The sequence below is a fragment of the Centropristis striata genome, chromosome 14 (assembly GCF_030273125.1).
Source record: "Centropristis striata isolate RG_2023a ecotype Rhode Island chromosome 14, C.striata_1.0, whole genome shotgun sequence".
Classification (NCBI taxonomy): domain Eukaryota; kingdom Metazoa; phylum Chordata; class Actinopteri; order Perciformes; family Serranidae; genus Centropristis; species Centropristis striata.
The window spans coordinates 29,097,859-29,113,675 of NC_081530.1; the positions used below are offsets into that span (position 1 = coordinate 29,097,859).

A 15,817-nucleotide genomic window follows, 5' to 3' on the forward strand; every position below is an offset into this window, starting at 1 on the left:
CTTTTCTGAGTAAATGTGATAATCATCTCAGAATTCTGAGAAAGGTTTTCATCTGAGTAAAAATCACTCTTGTGTTTTTGGAAAATTTCAGAAAAACTTGTTCTGTCTTTTTTACTAAATCTCTATTTTATGTACAGTATCTGCATTCTGCCAGTCAAGGGTCAGCCAGTAGAAGTCTGTTTGATTTCCAAGTTCATGACCACAATGTTCATTGCAAACAGAGCAGATAATAAAAGACAGGCAGAGTATGTGGCGCTGAAGATCAAAGCTCACTCACTCCACCCGCTACTGCTTAATTCTGTATAGCAAAAAGCATTGAATAGAATATGATTATGGGCAGTTTCCTAACATCTGCCTATTCATTACACACGCCCATCCCAGAGTCTTTGTGTGGCCCTACTCAGTCACCATTCATGACAAACACAGTGATGCAACAGGCTTGTAACAGCTTCTGTGTGATTCAGACCCACATGACATGAAATGTTCCTGTAGGTCACGTAGCTAATGGTGTGTAAGGCGTGTAAATGTGTGACTAATGGAGAAAGGTATGGTAAGGTAAGACAACAGTAATGTTAGGGCTTTGACTCTGTTGACCTCAGTAGTAAATCTTTACAGATGTTTTTGAAAAATAATAAAGAAGTTGAAATGTTACTTTTTCAGAGTTACCTGTGGTGTCCAGATAAATCATTACATGTACTTTGTGTGTTAGTTCGTGTTGGGTGGCACACTCTGCAAGCAGCAGGAGCATATCTATGTCCTCAGGGTCCAATGTGCCCCAGCAGAACCCTTTCAAAGGGTTTTATATTCTCAGCAATGTTGTTTTCCATAGGTCACCTACACTGCAAAAAAAGCCAACTTGTATTTTTGGCCTTAAACAGTGATTTAAGTTGGTAAAACTTGGAAATATAAATTATTGACATTTAGGTCAATAATGTAAGTTAGCACAACCAAGGAAGCCAGTTGTCTGCTCAAAAAACTATTATTTCTTTGTTGTGAAATGCGGGAAATCAGTGAAATTCGGTCATTAGCGAAAAGCTAGCGGCTAACTGATGCTAGTGGCGCTGCTTGTTACAGCTACAAGAGTAGCCATTAGCGTATCAAAGCTAACTCAAAATTGTGGTCGCAACATTAGCTGACATTTCATAGCGGCGTTACAATCGTGCCAATTCAGCACATTACAGAAGTTAGCAGAAGTAAGGATTAAAAGTTATTACAATGTAAAATTATAAGTTAGTACAGTTGAGTTGACAAAAATCTGAATTCAGAGTTCTCTTTTTATTGTTTTTTCTCTTTTTTGAGTTGAGCAAACTCAAAAACAAAACTTAAAATATTTAATTGTCCAACTTAAAATTTTATCGAAGTTTGTTGCCTTGAAATTTTGAGTTCACCCAACTTTTCTTTTTTTTGCAGTGTACAGCTCATTGCCTATTGATGTTACTTCTTGAAAACTAAGCCCTCAAATTTGTGAGCAAGTTTTCTTAACTTTCGACATTGATATCTCCACAGCTGCTGAATGAACTTTTACTATTCAAACTGCATTTGGTATGCCTATTTGGGGCCAAACAACTGCACGTATATGGCTTCATTTGAACAGTACTTTTTTTTGTTTCTGAAAATGTGCTTGTTTAGCATGTGGCTAAAACACACCCGAAACTGCACCAGTTCAAACATAGCTTTTTGGGGGAGATTTTACTCTAAAATAAGTCATATTTGAATTCCTATGACGATATTTATGAAAGAACTATCATCCCATACTATTATTATAGGTACCACTATTCTATAAAAGTCTCTAGGCCTAACCTTATGGGCACTAAAGAGTTTTTAGTTTGTGTTTTCAGTGGAGAGACACTTTTTGATGTATATAAAGAGGTATTTGTCATCTAACTTTCACCAAGAAAGTAAAGTAGCATCAGCATACTTTCACAGATAATGAGTACTGAAGACCACTTTGGCATGATAGCTTATTTTGTGGTTTTCTATCTTGGACAGAGACCTTTTTATGCCCACAGACAGCACCCAGGTATTCTATGGATTTATGTAGCGTGTAATTATTGCACCTTATTTATAGGTCAACAGAGAAATGTACCCTGTGGACTTTTATTTGACTGTAAAATGAGTTTAACAGCAGTTGTGGTGTCAGCTCCTGCACTGTGATGTGACATTTTTCCCCTGCCTGTCCTATATTCAATATTGATTATCTCTAAAAGGTGCAATAACTGCTGTGATAAGACTGTCCTGTTTTCTCTTGATGTTGATAAGGTTGTTACTGAGTGACTAACCAGCCTGGGTAAATGTTACTGCTGTATAAAGGGTCATAATTAAACAGTAAAGCTTTAATTACATTGTTTGTTTGGTCTGTGAGCTCCTGGGGGAAAAGGTTAAACCAACCTATAAAATGTGAACACACTCTTTGGGACCTTGTTGAATTAATTAAGTTATTTTCCAGAAATATTATTTTACAGGGTTTTTCCCACTTTTTTTCTACAATAAGTGCAAATGCCATAAAAAGGACTTACTTTTATTACAAATATTAATCATAAAAGCTGAAAATCAAGGAAGCTGAAATCTGTAAATTAATATAACGAGACATTATAGTTTGTTTTTCTTTTTTTAACCTTTTTTATAGCATTATTCAATTGCTTAATGGTCTTGAATGTTATGTATGTATATAATGCTATGTTGAATTCTATGTAAAAAAAAAAATGTAAAAAATACACAACTTATTGCTTAATGTACTTTCTGGTTTTTTTTTGTTGTTGTTGTTGGTTTTTTTTTTTTTTTACAGTAAAACTATATATTTAATGTTACAAAATGTCAAACTGTGATATTAAAGTTTAAAACAAACTATTATTAGTTATTCAACAGATTTTTTTTACAGTTTACTGCTGGTTGTATGAGCCCATAAAATTTGTAAACCGTGAAAAATAAAAGACAACTGCCTTGTTTTGAAGAAAGCAACTTAGTCACATAACTGCAGGGAAAGTCAGCTGACACACTCTCTGAGCGGTCTGTGTAATTATTTAAGACCATATCTTACAAGGAATAACAACCTTCTGCCAGTCCTCAGAAAACAAAAGCACAAGACTAGTAATACATTAAAGTGTGTTCATTCATGTGCTCACACTGTCTAACTGATTAAGTACAATGCAGTCAAGTGACCGTCTGAGGTGTCGGCTGTATGAATGACCAGCATGCATCTGACTGTCTGTGTTGCATAAGAAAAGAAGATAAACAAACAGTCAGCTAACCTAATCCTCCCAGAGCCAGAGTCACTGTTCAACGAGTTAATATCCTCATCACTAGCACTAATTTTAGATGCTGTAAACATGCCAAGGCACAATGGGTACTGATGACTAGAAACAAAGCTGGAGTAGCACTCTCAGTGGGTGCCATGTGTAAAATTGTACCGTAGCCATATACAGGCGAAGCATTTGTAGACACACTGGTGGCAAACTGATGATGTGGTTTCATTCTGCCTATAACACAAAAAACCTGCTTCCATTTCATATTGTTTACTTTTTCAGGCACATGGAAATCCCACCTGCTCTCAAAGTTATTTTTTTGCATTTACACTTGGCAGGAGCAACACATTCCAGCTGCAGCAGGTCAGTTGTGGAAGCTGCACCTAACCAGCCTCTGTTTTGATTTCCTGAGGAAAATATGTGAGGTCGGGATGACAGGATGTTAGCTGTTGGGTGAGACTGCATTGTGCTCAAACTTTTCACCTCACTTTCACCTTTTAACTCAGTGCCGTATCAAGTCAACATTTAATCCACAGCTTCAGTTCCTATCAAGTTGATTGGAATTATTGGAGCCTAAAAAAAGTAAATAAAAAACCTAATCCTGTTCACAGGCTTCTTCCTGGATGTATTAAAGGGGCGGACTGTATGTTTTGTGAAATACAGAGGTAAACTGTGAGCCCCCGCTGTGTCACGGGTGGGACTATGTTTTCACTCGTCATGGATGTACTTTGGAACAACAGGGTTGATATAAACAGTCGACACAGCTGTTTGGATTATTGGGGTAGGGGGAAGGGGTGTGCATTGAAATTGATATAAGTAATGGTGGTACGCTGTAAATGAAGGGTCATCAGTACCGTTGCGCTCTTCCAATGAACGGCACCTGGCTCTACCCCCTGTTGGTCCAAGGCAATCCAGACTCTTTGCATTTCTTGTTTCCTGTTGGTGGAACACACTACCAGTTCCTACCAGAGCAGGGGCGTCCCTCTATACCTTTAAAAAACTCCTGAAGACCCAGCTCTTCAGAGAGCATCTTCTTCCTAGCACCACACGATAATTCTACTCCTCAAAGAATTGTCACTAGCACTTATTGATGCACAAATTATTATTGCACTATACCTTGATTGTTTGTTTTTACTCTTCCTGTAAGTCGCTTTGGATAAAAGCGTCTGCTAAATGACTAAATGTAAATGTAAATGTAAATCAGTAGAAATCAGAAAGGGAAGGAGAAAGGGGTAAGGAGTCAAACACAGGAATGAGCAGGGATTATGGACTTGGGGTAAAAAGGCCCATGGACAGATTACTGAACAGGTTTACCAAGCCAAGGTCCAAGGCCTAAAGGGTCAGGACCTTCACCTGCAAAATATCAAACACACACATACCAACCAGAAAAAGATAGAAAATGACGAGAAGGAGAGACAGACTACAAACTGACCAAAACAACTGGAAAGAGATGAAAAACAGCTGCAAAGTGGCTCAATGAGACTTATACTGACTCAAAAGGGGCACAACACAACAACTAACAGACACAAAATGACCACAAAGAGACACAAAATGATTCAAAAGATTCAAAGATTCAAAATAGCTACAAGACACAAAATCAGATAGAGATGTGTAACAGCTGCAAGCAGACACAATCAAATCAAAACAAATCAAATCAAAATGTATTTATCCCTGAGGGGAAATTCACTTAGTCTGTTAGCTCTTAAAGAATTAAGGAGGCTTAACAACTATAAAGTCTGTGTGTTTTGCTCCTGTGAAGGAGAGGTGGTGAGGCCTTTTGCATATTCCAAAATGATGAAGTGTTGCTTTACAGGTACCTGAGGGTGATACAGAGGCCATGTGAGGCTTTGGAAGGAGACTATTGCATGACTGCCTGTGTGTGTGAAGGATGTTTTGACTGACCGCGTGTCCTCAGAGTTTCAGATTCATTCATGGCCAAGGAAAACTTTGAGTTGATTAATTCACTAGATGCTAAACCACACTGCACCGCTCAAAGGAGCGAACACTGCAGTGCTTTTTCAATGATTGACAGTTTATTTTGGAAAAACACTGCAATATTACGTGTCCTACTTCACTGTCCCAGAGTTGTTGTTAATAGTTAGCGAATTAGTTGGTGACCCAGATAGCCGAGCTGTTAATTATTGCTTATTAACCTTATTGTGAGGATAAACAAACAGCAAACTCTTCAAGATCAGATAATGTATTCCTACAATATCACTGTTGTAAATCATAGGTCACTCCTACGCCGCCTGATAAAACACGTCTCAGTGCCGTTAATAAAAGTTATAGTAGGTACTGTAAAGTAAATAGTAGCCTATTGTAAACCATGACTGGCATATTTAAAGTGGCCATCAATGTTTTTCTGCTGCGATACAACTTGTGATAACCCTGCTATTTTTACTTTGACCAGTAAAAAATAATGAAAAAAAAAAAAATGTGCCAAATAAAGTCATAGATAAGAGATAAAATGTCATTTATAGTATAATTATAAAGACTATGATTATTCCTAAGAGTAAGTTAAATTGAAACTTGTTTGACATCACTCACCAGCACATTTAAAGGAAACACTACAAGGATATAATCAGTGTGTAATGCTGCCTTCAGGGTCTGTTGGACGTACTGCTTTTGTGATTAGACATGAAATTCAATGAAGTGAGAAAAGGGCTGTGGTGGAGGAATTATTCACATGATTTACTTAAGACAAAGTAACAATACATGGGAGTGTTATAAAACTGTATATGATAACATTATTGCAGAAATATTAACGTGTGAGTAGCTATTTGTGGTTGTATTTTGTCGTGGTGAAGCTAATCTTAACTGTTGTATATATTTTTGTGAATTTTAACTAATGAAAATGCATCATATGTTTTGTGTTTGAAATCCTCATTTGTACGGTAAAAAGTAACTTTATCTGTCAGGGGGAAAGGGAAACAGGAAGTAGTGAAGTACGTATTTTAAATATTTTTTAAGTACTTGGCAAGGCAAGGCAAGTTTATTTGTATAGCACAATTCAACACAAGGTAATTCAAAGTGCTTTACGTACACATTAAAACAGCAAGACACAATTGAAAACAGTAAAAACAGTCAATTAAAACAGGGAAATATAAATAAAAATATAAATAAGATAAAATAAGATACAGCAGGATAAGAAAAGAGTATAATATATAATAAAAAGCACAAGTCAAACATTGTGTAGTTAAAAAGTAAGGGCAGTAGAGTAAAGCGGATAAGTGTTAAGAGTAAACAATAGTGTTTTGAGTCCTGATTTAAAGGAGCTGACCGTTTGGGCAGACCTCAGATCTACAGGTAGTTTGTTCCACTACTTGAAGAAAAGTTCACGAGGAAATGACTGGAAAAGGTGAACGTGCGGTATCTCGTTTTTACGCAGTGTTATTTAACGCAGCACAGCCCCGCAGGCTGAATGAACCGGCTGCGATGATGATACAGTAGTTTCGGGATGACAGCAGCTGCTGTAGGCGGCGCGGGGCGGGGCCGGGACGAGGAAGACGAGCGGGACGTGACTGCCCCGATTGTTGTTTGTTGTGAGCGGAAGCCAACGTGGTGGTTGTTTATCCTCTTTCATCCGAGAGCCACGCCTTTAGGACACCTCCAGTACTTAACTCAGGACATTACGGCATGAGTACAGCGAGTACAGGGACTTGAGATTGTACTGTACCTTTAAGAGGAATTAAAAGTTGTTTACTACTAATATGTCAATGACCCATGATTAAACATTAAACACTATGTTTATGGTAGGCAACTTAGTACAAGTTTGAAGCCCTTGTTTTTTCTATTTCTACTCCACATTTCAAATATTTTTTTTTTTACTCCTGGACATTCATTCATTAGACAGCTATAGTTACTACTGCTGATTTTCAGATTAAGATTTTGATATGATGCATTGTGAGGTGAAAAAAAAAAAAAAACAGAACAGAATTAACAATTGGACTACTTAACATAAAATTAGCTAGCAGTGGATTGTAGTTGAGTACATTAGCCACTCAAGCACTGTACTTAAGTACACTTTATTTGACACATAAAGTTACTTGTTTCTTAAAAAAAAAATAAATAAATAAATAAATAAAAAATATGCCCATATACTATGATGCAGCACTATACTACTACTCTATACAGTAGCATCTAATTATCTCAAATTGGCTCAACATTGACACACTAAAACACTAAAATGCTCTTACATGTTTTCACTATAATAAAAAAATCAGTATAACATAACACTCTATGATAACAAAACACTGTAATAGGAGCCAATCTGAACAATCAGCTCCTTTATTATTATTAGTTTATTCCTCAAACTTTATGTCGAATATACAAACATTTTCATTTATATCCCCTCGAACATACATTCATTCACACAGACAAAGAAAATGAGTAAATAAAATGGAGTGACAACAAACATCAATCTAATGCAAAATAAGTACTAAAGTGAAATAAATAAGACTGAAGTGGAACAAAATAAAAATAAAAAAAATAAAAATAAAAATAAAAATAAAATAAAAGGCAGGATCATTTCATAACCTATTGTTCAGTCAGTGTTATCCGTTCCATTGGTCAAGAATGACATAAATGATTCCCAAATCCAAGCAAACTCCTCCTGTTTACCTTTAACAATGTATGTCAATCTCTCCAGTCCAAGACAAGTCATCAACTCCTTCTTCCATATTGCCATTGATGGTGGTTCTACATTTTTCCAATATAGTGCAATCACTCTCCTTGCATGGAGAAGAACAATCAGCTCCTTTGCTTTTGATATTTTAAATACATTTAGCTGATAATACTTGTTTAAGTTTTAGTAACATTTTGAATTTGCCACTTGTATTTGTAATTTTCAGACAACAGTTTTCTACTTTTACCTGAAGAGACAGTTGACTGTTTTGGTGTGTTGAGTACTTATTTTTTACCCATTTTATTTTTCTTCATTATTTTCAGTATTTGCAAAACAAAGCATGACACCTTAAGTAATGGTCACAGTAAGACATTTTTTCAATACTCTAGAGACTTCACTGTCAAATGGGAGGAAATGGAAGTTTGAGAGCTAATATTAGTGCATTTGTCCTCAGTGCAGCAGGTTCCCATGGTGTCTCCCGGTCTACATGTAAACAAGCTGCTGAAGAACTGTCCAGAGATTAGCCTGAAACCTGCGAGCACACACACATGCACGCGCTCACACATGCTCAGAGGCAAGGGCCAAAACAAAGTTTAGTCAATACTGATTTGCAATGAGATGAGAAGCAGATTTTGGTACAGGGATGAGGAGTCACATTGGAACTTCAGTTGGTCACATTTTGGTTTCAGGATTTTTGGGACCACTTTACAAACAGCGTTACATAAAAACACAGATACAGAGACATTTGTACACAGGGTGAGGTCAGGAAATCTGTGACATCCAGAGCAATACAGGCAAATACAGTGAGGATCCTCTGCACAATACAGCTTCCAGAGGGGATTAATGCTTGAACCAGTTTACTCGATCAGTAAACACAAACCAGCAACTGAAGTTAATCCTTAACAGTAGACAGACAGACACACAGATACGCTCCAGTTTCCTCTGATTGTGCACTTAAAGGAAATCCTGTCAGCTCAATCTGCTGATATCAAATTCTCAACACTTATATGTCAAATCTGAGGGTGAAAACACTCAAAACAAAGAAGTTCCTGTGTCTGAGAAGGCCTTTTTCATCCGGAGATCAATGGAGGTTCTATTTACGATGAAAGAGGGGCAAGCTTTCACATAATATGTCTGGACGCCCCACTGTGGCAAATATTTTTGTACATTTTTCACCCCGTGTTTATCCCCAAAGAAGGGAAATTTAAATTACTCACGGGCAGTGATGAATTAAATGTGCATTAACACTGAATGGGTATTCTTGTGTTTAAATGTATATGTGTATTGTTTGTCTTTAGGAGAATCTACAGTTATGGAAAAAAACATTAGACCATTGTTTTCTTCAATTTTGTGATCACTTTAATGCCTCGTACAACTAAAGGTACAATTGTTTGGACAAACATAATGACAACAAAAATAGCTCATAAGAGTTTAATTTAAGAGCTGATATCTAGCCATTTTCCATGGTTTTTTTTATAAAGATTTTGGTCGTTATCAAGAAAACCATATAAATGGCTAGATATTAGCTCTTAAATTAACCTCTTATGTGGTATTTTGTTGTTATCATTATATTTGTCCAAACAAATGTACCTTTAGTTGTACCAGGTATTAAAATGAACAAGAAATTGAAGAAAACAAGGGTCTAATATTTTTTCCATGACTGTATATAGGTGCTTCTAGTATAGACCCCTAAAATTATTCCATATCTAAAATGCTATAGAACCCCACCTACACTGCAAAAACGCCAACTTGTATTTTTTGGCCTAAAACAGTTATTTAATTTGGTAAAACTTGGAAATATAAATTATTGACATTAGGGCAATAATGTAAGTTAGCGCAACAAAGGAAGCCAGTTGTCTGCTCAAAAACAAGTTGGTGAGTTGTTGTTACTTATATCTTTAAGTTGGGGTTCACAACAAGGGACAATAGTTCTGCTAACTCTTATTTCTTTCTAACCGATGGTAGCAGCTAACTGATGCTAGCGGCTAACTGATGCTAGCGGCGCTGCTTGTTACAGCCACTAGAGTAGCCATTAGCGTATCAATGCTAACTCAAAATTGTGGTCGCAACATTAGCTGATATTTCATAGCGGCGTTACAATCGTGCCAGAGAAATTCAGAGTTGAGCAAACTCAAAAACAAAACTTAAAATATTTAGTTTAATTGTCCAACTTAAAATTTTATTGAAGTTTGTTGCCTTGAAATTTTGAGTTCACCCAACTTTTCTTTTTTTTGCAGTGTATCTGAGATAGAACTGAATAAAATATCCTTTCAGAAGCTGCTCTGGAGTATGAAAGGTGATGTGTAAATTACGCAGCAACACGAGGGATACAGTAGAGGAGAGGAAAATGAGAATCAGTGAAGAAAAAGACAGAGAAGTGTTTTTTCTGTCTCCCGTCCCTCAGTGTGTCACTCACTCGGTCACATGCTCAGCCGTTCTGTCAGACTGCCAGGCTCTGCTCTCTGAGAGTAATCTCTGTTGACCAGTCAGCAGAGGGAGGGAGAGAGAAAAAAAAGATGGAGGGCAGGAGGGCTGCGTCTCAATCTAGGTCGTCCACCAGTAATCCTGCAGGGTAGAAGTATGTCGTGGGCACACAATGCTAAACGCTGAGCTCACCCAACTCCTCTTCCTTGCCCTATGTTCAGCCGAGTTTGTGTCTCATGACAGACTTCCCTCAGTTTGCCTGCAAGACCTAAACACTTTGATGTTATCTGAAAGAAATTCCTGACCTTGATAAGGGCGGTCAAGTATGGAGATAAAATGATAGGAATTAACATTTGAACTTGACCTCAGATCGCGTAATCTATTGAGTTATTTGTTTCATAACTCCAATGCTGAGATGCTGAACGTTTCAAATGTGATATGAATTGAGGCCTATTTACCACCAATGTGGCTGTGACCACAACAAGATTAGACACGGAGAATATGCAGTTATTTTGTAAACATTGATGTATGGTGTTCCAAGTTTCTATGCTTGGAGACATAGAAACTCTATAGACAGTAGACCGAATCTGCTATGATTGGCTGATTTTCTTAACCCTTTATCGGGGGAAGAACTATATTTGGTAACTGCAGTGGATATCTAAATGAGGTCCCCATGTCTCTCTGTTTGGTCGTAGAACCACATAGATTTCTTCCAGCTAATCAGCAAAGATCAGGCTACGTCATAGACAGTGACACCATGACATCTGACTAATCAGCATGATAATATAATAAAAAATTTAGAAAAAAAATCTGCAAGAAACAGTTGTACAGAGTTATTCTTCAGTGACTTTGCAAATTTACTAGATTACCCCCCGGGTCCGTATGTTGTTTTTTTTTTTTACACATTCTGGCTGTATGTAATATCCTCCAATAATCTCTAGGGTTGAAATTTGGAATTTGCAAGAATTTCAATGAGTGCCCTAGTAAGGGTTAACATAATCTGAACATACTAGGTGTAATAATTTCACTCTGTCAGCAGGATAAAACTACTGGCAAGATTTTAATGAAACTCAGCAGAAGGGTGCAGCATGGTCAAAGGGAGAACCCATTAAATTTCAGAGTGAATCCAAATCATGGGACAGGTACAGGCCTCTCCTTGGCAGAGGTGTGCACTCTCAACGCATTCTTGTCCCAACTCGTCAGATGACTTGTACACTATGATCTTCCATCAGTTTCACACACTGATATTGCGACAAAGCGTCTGCAGTTGGGAGAGTGGCCAGCCTGGCACTCGGTACCGTTCTAGTTCTTCTAGTCTAAAGTCCTTAAACAGCTCAGGTAATCCCCATGCACTTCCAGGGATGCCTCCTCTCAGTCTATTAGTTGACTAAGTAGACATTTTGCTCTTAGTCAGACTTTGGGTCATTAGTCTTTTTTTTACCATCATTACTTTATATCATTGGATAGGAAATAGGGAGAGAGACAGGAGGGATGACATGTAGACTAAGAATTTCTTTTGTCAAGGACAGCTACAGTCTTCCTCCTAAGAAGCCTGTTCTAGAGTATTGTGTTGAGTGAGTGGGTCATAAATTAACACACCCATATCGCATGTGTTCATGACTCATTTATGCTTGGCCTCACATTCTGTAGTCCAGGAGTGTTTGTAAAAGTATGTCAGTATAGTATGTAAAGAGCCCCTGTGCAAACATGAGTTAATGTAGGTTTCACTTTTTCATAATCCATGACTCTGGACCTTTGTACCCTGACTTAATTTTGACTTCAGAAAATTTCCATACATCATTATGCAACTTCTCCCTCCTGTTATCAGCAGCGTAGTAACCGTCGATGTGAATCGCAGCACAGATGTTCCGACACACTAAGTAGGTTATGGTTTGGACATGTACATTGCAAAGCAGATGAACTGCAAATAGAAAAGCAAACAGATTTCATCCATGACATATTTGCTCACCCTACTCTTGCCACGGTGGTCAGTCAACTCAGCGTAATGTCAAGGATTAAGTAGGGTGACTGCAGCCTCGGGAAGCAGGGTTCAAATTTAACAGCTGAGGCAACTTGTTTGGTTAATATGGTTTTGCTGTGGTTAATCAATCACCGTTAGATTGTTGATCTCATTACATCCTGAACATGGCTTGATAGACTGTCAGCGATGTTTGGGACGGCCGTAGAACTATAAATAGACAAACGAAACCATATTTAAGTATCCAAAATGCAAAAGAGACATCTTTAATTGTAATGTGTTCAATACAAGGGAGTATGTTCACATTGCGGTATTTCAAATTCAACTTTGAAATACTATGCTGTCCTCTTGTGGTCAGACGCTGACCTCAAACACAAAAGAGCCAGTGTAAAAAAAATATATAAAATATCTCAGTAAACATATTACACAAAGCTAATCAAGTAGGGCTTCAGGAGGTTTTGACTGCCAACGAAATACAGCCACAGATAAGAAATATAACACAATTCGACACACATGAGACCATTTGTGGGGCTTGTGTGGTTTTAAAGTGTGTGTCTGAGAAAAATCTCTCTGAAGTGTGCGGCCCACTCAAAAACATATAACATATATAAAAGTGAAATTCTGAAGTACTTTTACAAACGAAAGCGGAGAGCATCATGGGTAAACGTAGGAACAGAGTATGTGATGTAACTGCTGTGTGTGCTGGTGTAATAAGCAGCAGCTCTGCTGTAGACAGGGAACGAGGACTCAGTGCACGCTGGTATCCTCTTGATGGACTGAGCAGCTCTGCTAGCAGTGAGTCCATGGTGTGTGCTGCCCCCTGTCGAGCAGATGGAGGAACTTCCAGCTGGAGCCTGAAGGAGGAGAGGCTCCTCAGGGTCCCGGCTGAAGCTCCTCTTTGTCCCAACTCGTGTGTGTGTGGAGCCAGGCTGCTGCTCCGCTCTGACCGGCACACTGGACAGAGGAGAAGCTCTGGAGGCCCGAGCAGAGGGACTGTCTCTCTTCAGGAGGGACTCGATGGAGAAAGGACTGCTGAACTTCACCTCACACGTGATGTGGACGGCTCTGCAGGCTGCAGCTTCTGGAAAGTGCAGAGCTGAGCAGTGCTCCGATGCTCTGCTGCTGTTCTCCGTCTCCACTTTGGAGGCCAGCTCAGGGAAGAGCTGCAGGATTCCTTTGAAGTGACGACGCACCATCTTTGCTGTGATCTGACTGGGGTCCAGTTTCCAGTAGTTCCTCTTACTGTCCAGTGAATCTGGGACCACCGGGATCTGAGAAACACAACGCAGGGTTTTTAGAGACAGAGCTTAAGTTGTGCCTTTAGTAAAATAATCAATAGGTTATGTTGAAATATCAAAAGTTTGGCAATAAAAATGTACCTTCACAAAACACTTGTTGGTGGATAAACAAACTCTGATGTTGTTCTCAACAGATTTTCTGTCTTCAGAGATGAACGGTGCCAGTCTGTCCATCAGCTGCAAAACATCAGGTTCAAATTAGACATTTTAAATGATTTTCATAGGAAAGTTTTCTTAAAGGCAAACTTCATCCCAAAATTATAAATTCCTAATTTTCCGCCTTATCTGTGGTGCTATGTATTAATCTAGAATGTTTTGGTGTGAGTTGAAGGGTGCCTGCCTTCGCTGGAGTGTAACAACTTCTGAAAAATACATTTTTTTAAAAAATCAACAGCAATCAGAAGTCATAACCCAATTACTCAAGACAAAGCAGACCTTGTTTTGAGCAGTTTTAAGTAGAAACTGTACTAGAAAGAAAAGAGCTTCTAAATGAACACTGAGCAACACAAACCAGATTCCATACAGATCCAATATGTTCAAGAAAAGGCCACAGGTAAGAGGGAAAAAGATTGATTTGGGGTGAACCGTCTCTTTAATTATGGTTCTCTGAATGAATGTCTTGACTGCTTCTTACCTGAGTAAAGGTGAGCATCTTGCCGGGAGCGTCCTGCAGGACGACAGCGATCTTAGCCAGGTATGTGGTGCTCTTCCTGAACAGACCTCGCTGAGAGCTGCTGGCTGGAACAAAGAGAGGCAGCTGAGCTCCCAACTTCTCAGTCCTGTTCTGCATCTTGTTTGCTGGAGAATCAGAGGAGCCTGAAGTGTGATCACAACCTCACTGAGAGCAGATGTGGACCTGACATGAGCAGCTCTGGTTATAAGTCCTGTTGGGACAATAGGACATTAGAGGGTGTGCACTGCAGGTTAATGAGGACCTTTTGATGAATAGATGAGCCATTACTGCTGGAGGTGGAGCCAATGATCTAAGTAATAGTCTATTTGCCTCTTTATTCATTAGCAGTCCAATTTCAGACTTTATATCTGTAATTTAAATGGATAAGGAGTAACATTGCATACACATTAATATTAGAAACAATTGTGTTATATAGGCTTTCTCAAAGTAACATAACATATATACAAAATACCCTTTAACATTTATTAAACTACTAAAACTTGTATGTGGTGTTTAAGGTTTGAAAAGGGCTTCAATTTTTTTATAAAGTTCTTGAAACTGCTCACAATGTAGGTAAAATGGGACGAAAAGCTTCAAAGTCAAACAAATTAAACATTCTGAAACATGAAACTTTTCCTTTAACTTGTTCTGTAGAATCACACAACAACATCTGGGTTGTTTAGAGAACAATAACATTTTACTTATTGTGATAAAACAGTGAAACAATCTATTCACTGTATATGGAATATGTACTGAAAATACAGCTACAAGATGCATAAAAAGCACCTTGAAAAATGTCTGAATTTGACTTAGGAAAAAAATGTAGAAACCACCATATAAAATGGGAGTAAATATCAAACAAATAAACCAAAATATTGTCATCTTTTGAAGCCAGAGTGTAACATAACATAAAATGAGTAACATAAAAAAATAACCCATTGTGGAATATATATACTCATTGACTCAAGCAGCTTATTTTTACCTCTCTGCAGGTGTGTGTGTTGTTCCTGCATCTATCTATGGAATTGATTAATGACAAGATGAACTTAATATTTCTTTCTTAGGTTGTTTTAAGAGACAACATAAATTTGTTACCTGTGGTCCAGGCTGGTCTCATAATACACAACACACACACACCTGAGTTCCAACTAGCAATCTAATCACATTCCAGCAGTTTGCACGTCCCTGATCACTCCTTTAAAGTCAAGCCTTCTGCCCTTTGTCTCCTTTAATGAGGACGGTAATTTACATCAGTGATCCTCATTCAAATGCATCAACACATTACCTTTGCTGAATGCTTTCGACTTGAGTTCAGGACTTGACTCTGCAGGTTTCCATTTTGACCAAACACTGCACCAGCTGATTTCACTTGTCTTTGATTGAAGCTGCAGCTGCCTTTGGGGTCTGTTAAGTAGCAGGGTTATGCTGGGCTTACACCAGACGGTTTCCCCAGTCCCAGAATAAAAACTGAAAGTCTTTAGTAAATCTAGGAGTCTTACTGGAGTCACAGCGTGCTCCTGTCATCCCGATCGTTAAGTGTAAGGTATTAATCTGCGCTGTTTCATATCAGTCTTTTCC

General features: G+C 38.2%; 1 protein-coding gene across 5 annotated transcripts; it reads right to left on the reverse strand.

Annotated features, from left to right (window-relative positions):
- Window positions 1-12,594: 12,594 nt before the first annotated feature.
- Window positions 12,595-15,817, reverse strand: si:rp71-45k5.2 (uncharacterized protein LOC560783 homolog). 5 transcript variants are annotated; one of them, XM_059350075.1, is made up of 5 exons: window positions 15,377-15,479; window positions 15,222-15,256; window positions 14,201-14,450; window positions 13,648-13,743; window positions 12,595-13,539 (listed from the first exon to the last, which is right to left on the reverse strand). In XM_059350075.1, exons 3-5 carry the CDS (start codon window positions 14,354-14,356, stop codon window positions 12,901-12,903), a joined length of 891 nt encoding a protein of 296 aa, XP_059206058.1. In that variant the 5' UTR covers window positions 14,357-14,450; window positions 15,222-15,256; window positions 15,377-15,479; the 3' UTR covers window positions 12,595-12,900. The 5 variants fall into 5 exon arrangements, with proteins under 5 accessions (XP_059206058.1, XP_059206059.1, XP_059206056.1 ...); XM_059350076.1 differs by having other exon boundaries at window positions 15,195-15,256; window positions 15,377-15,443; XM_059350073.1 differs by lacking the exons at window positions 15,222-15,256; window positions 15,377-15,479 and adding an exon at window positions 15,525-15,817.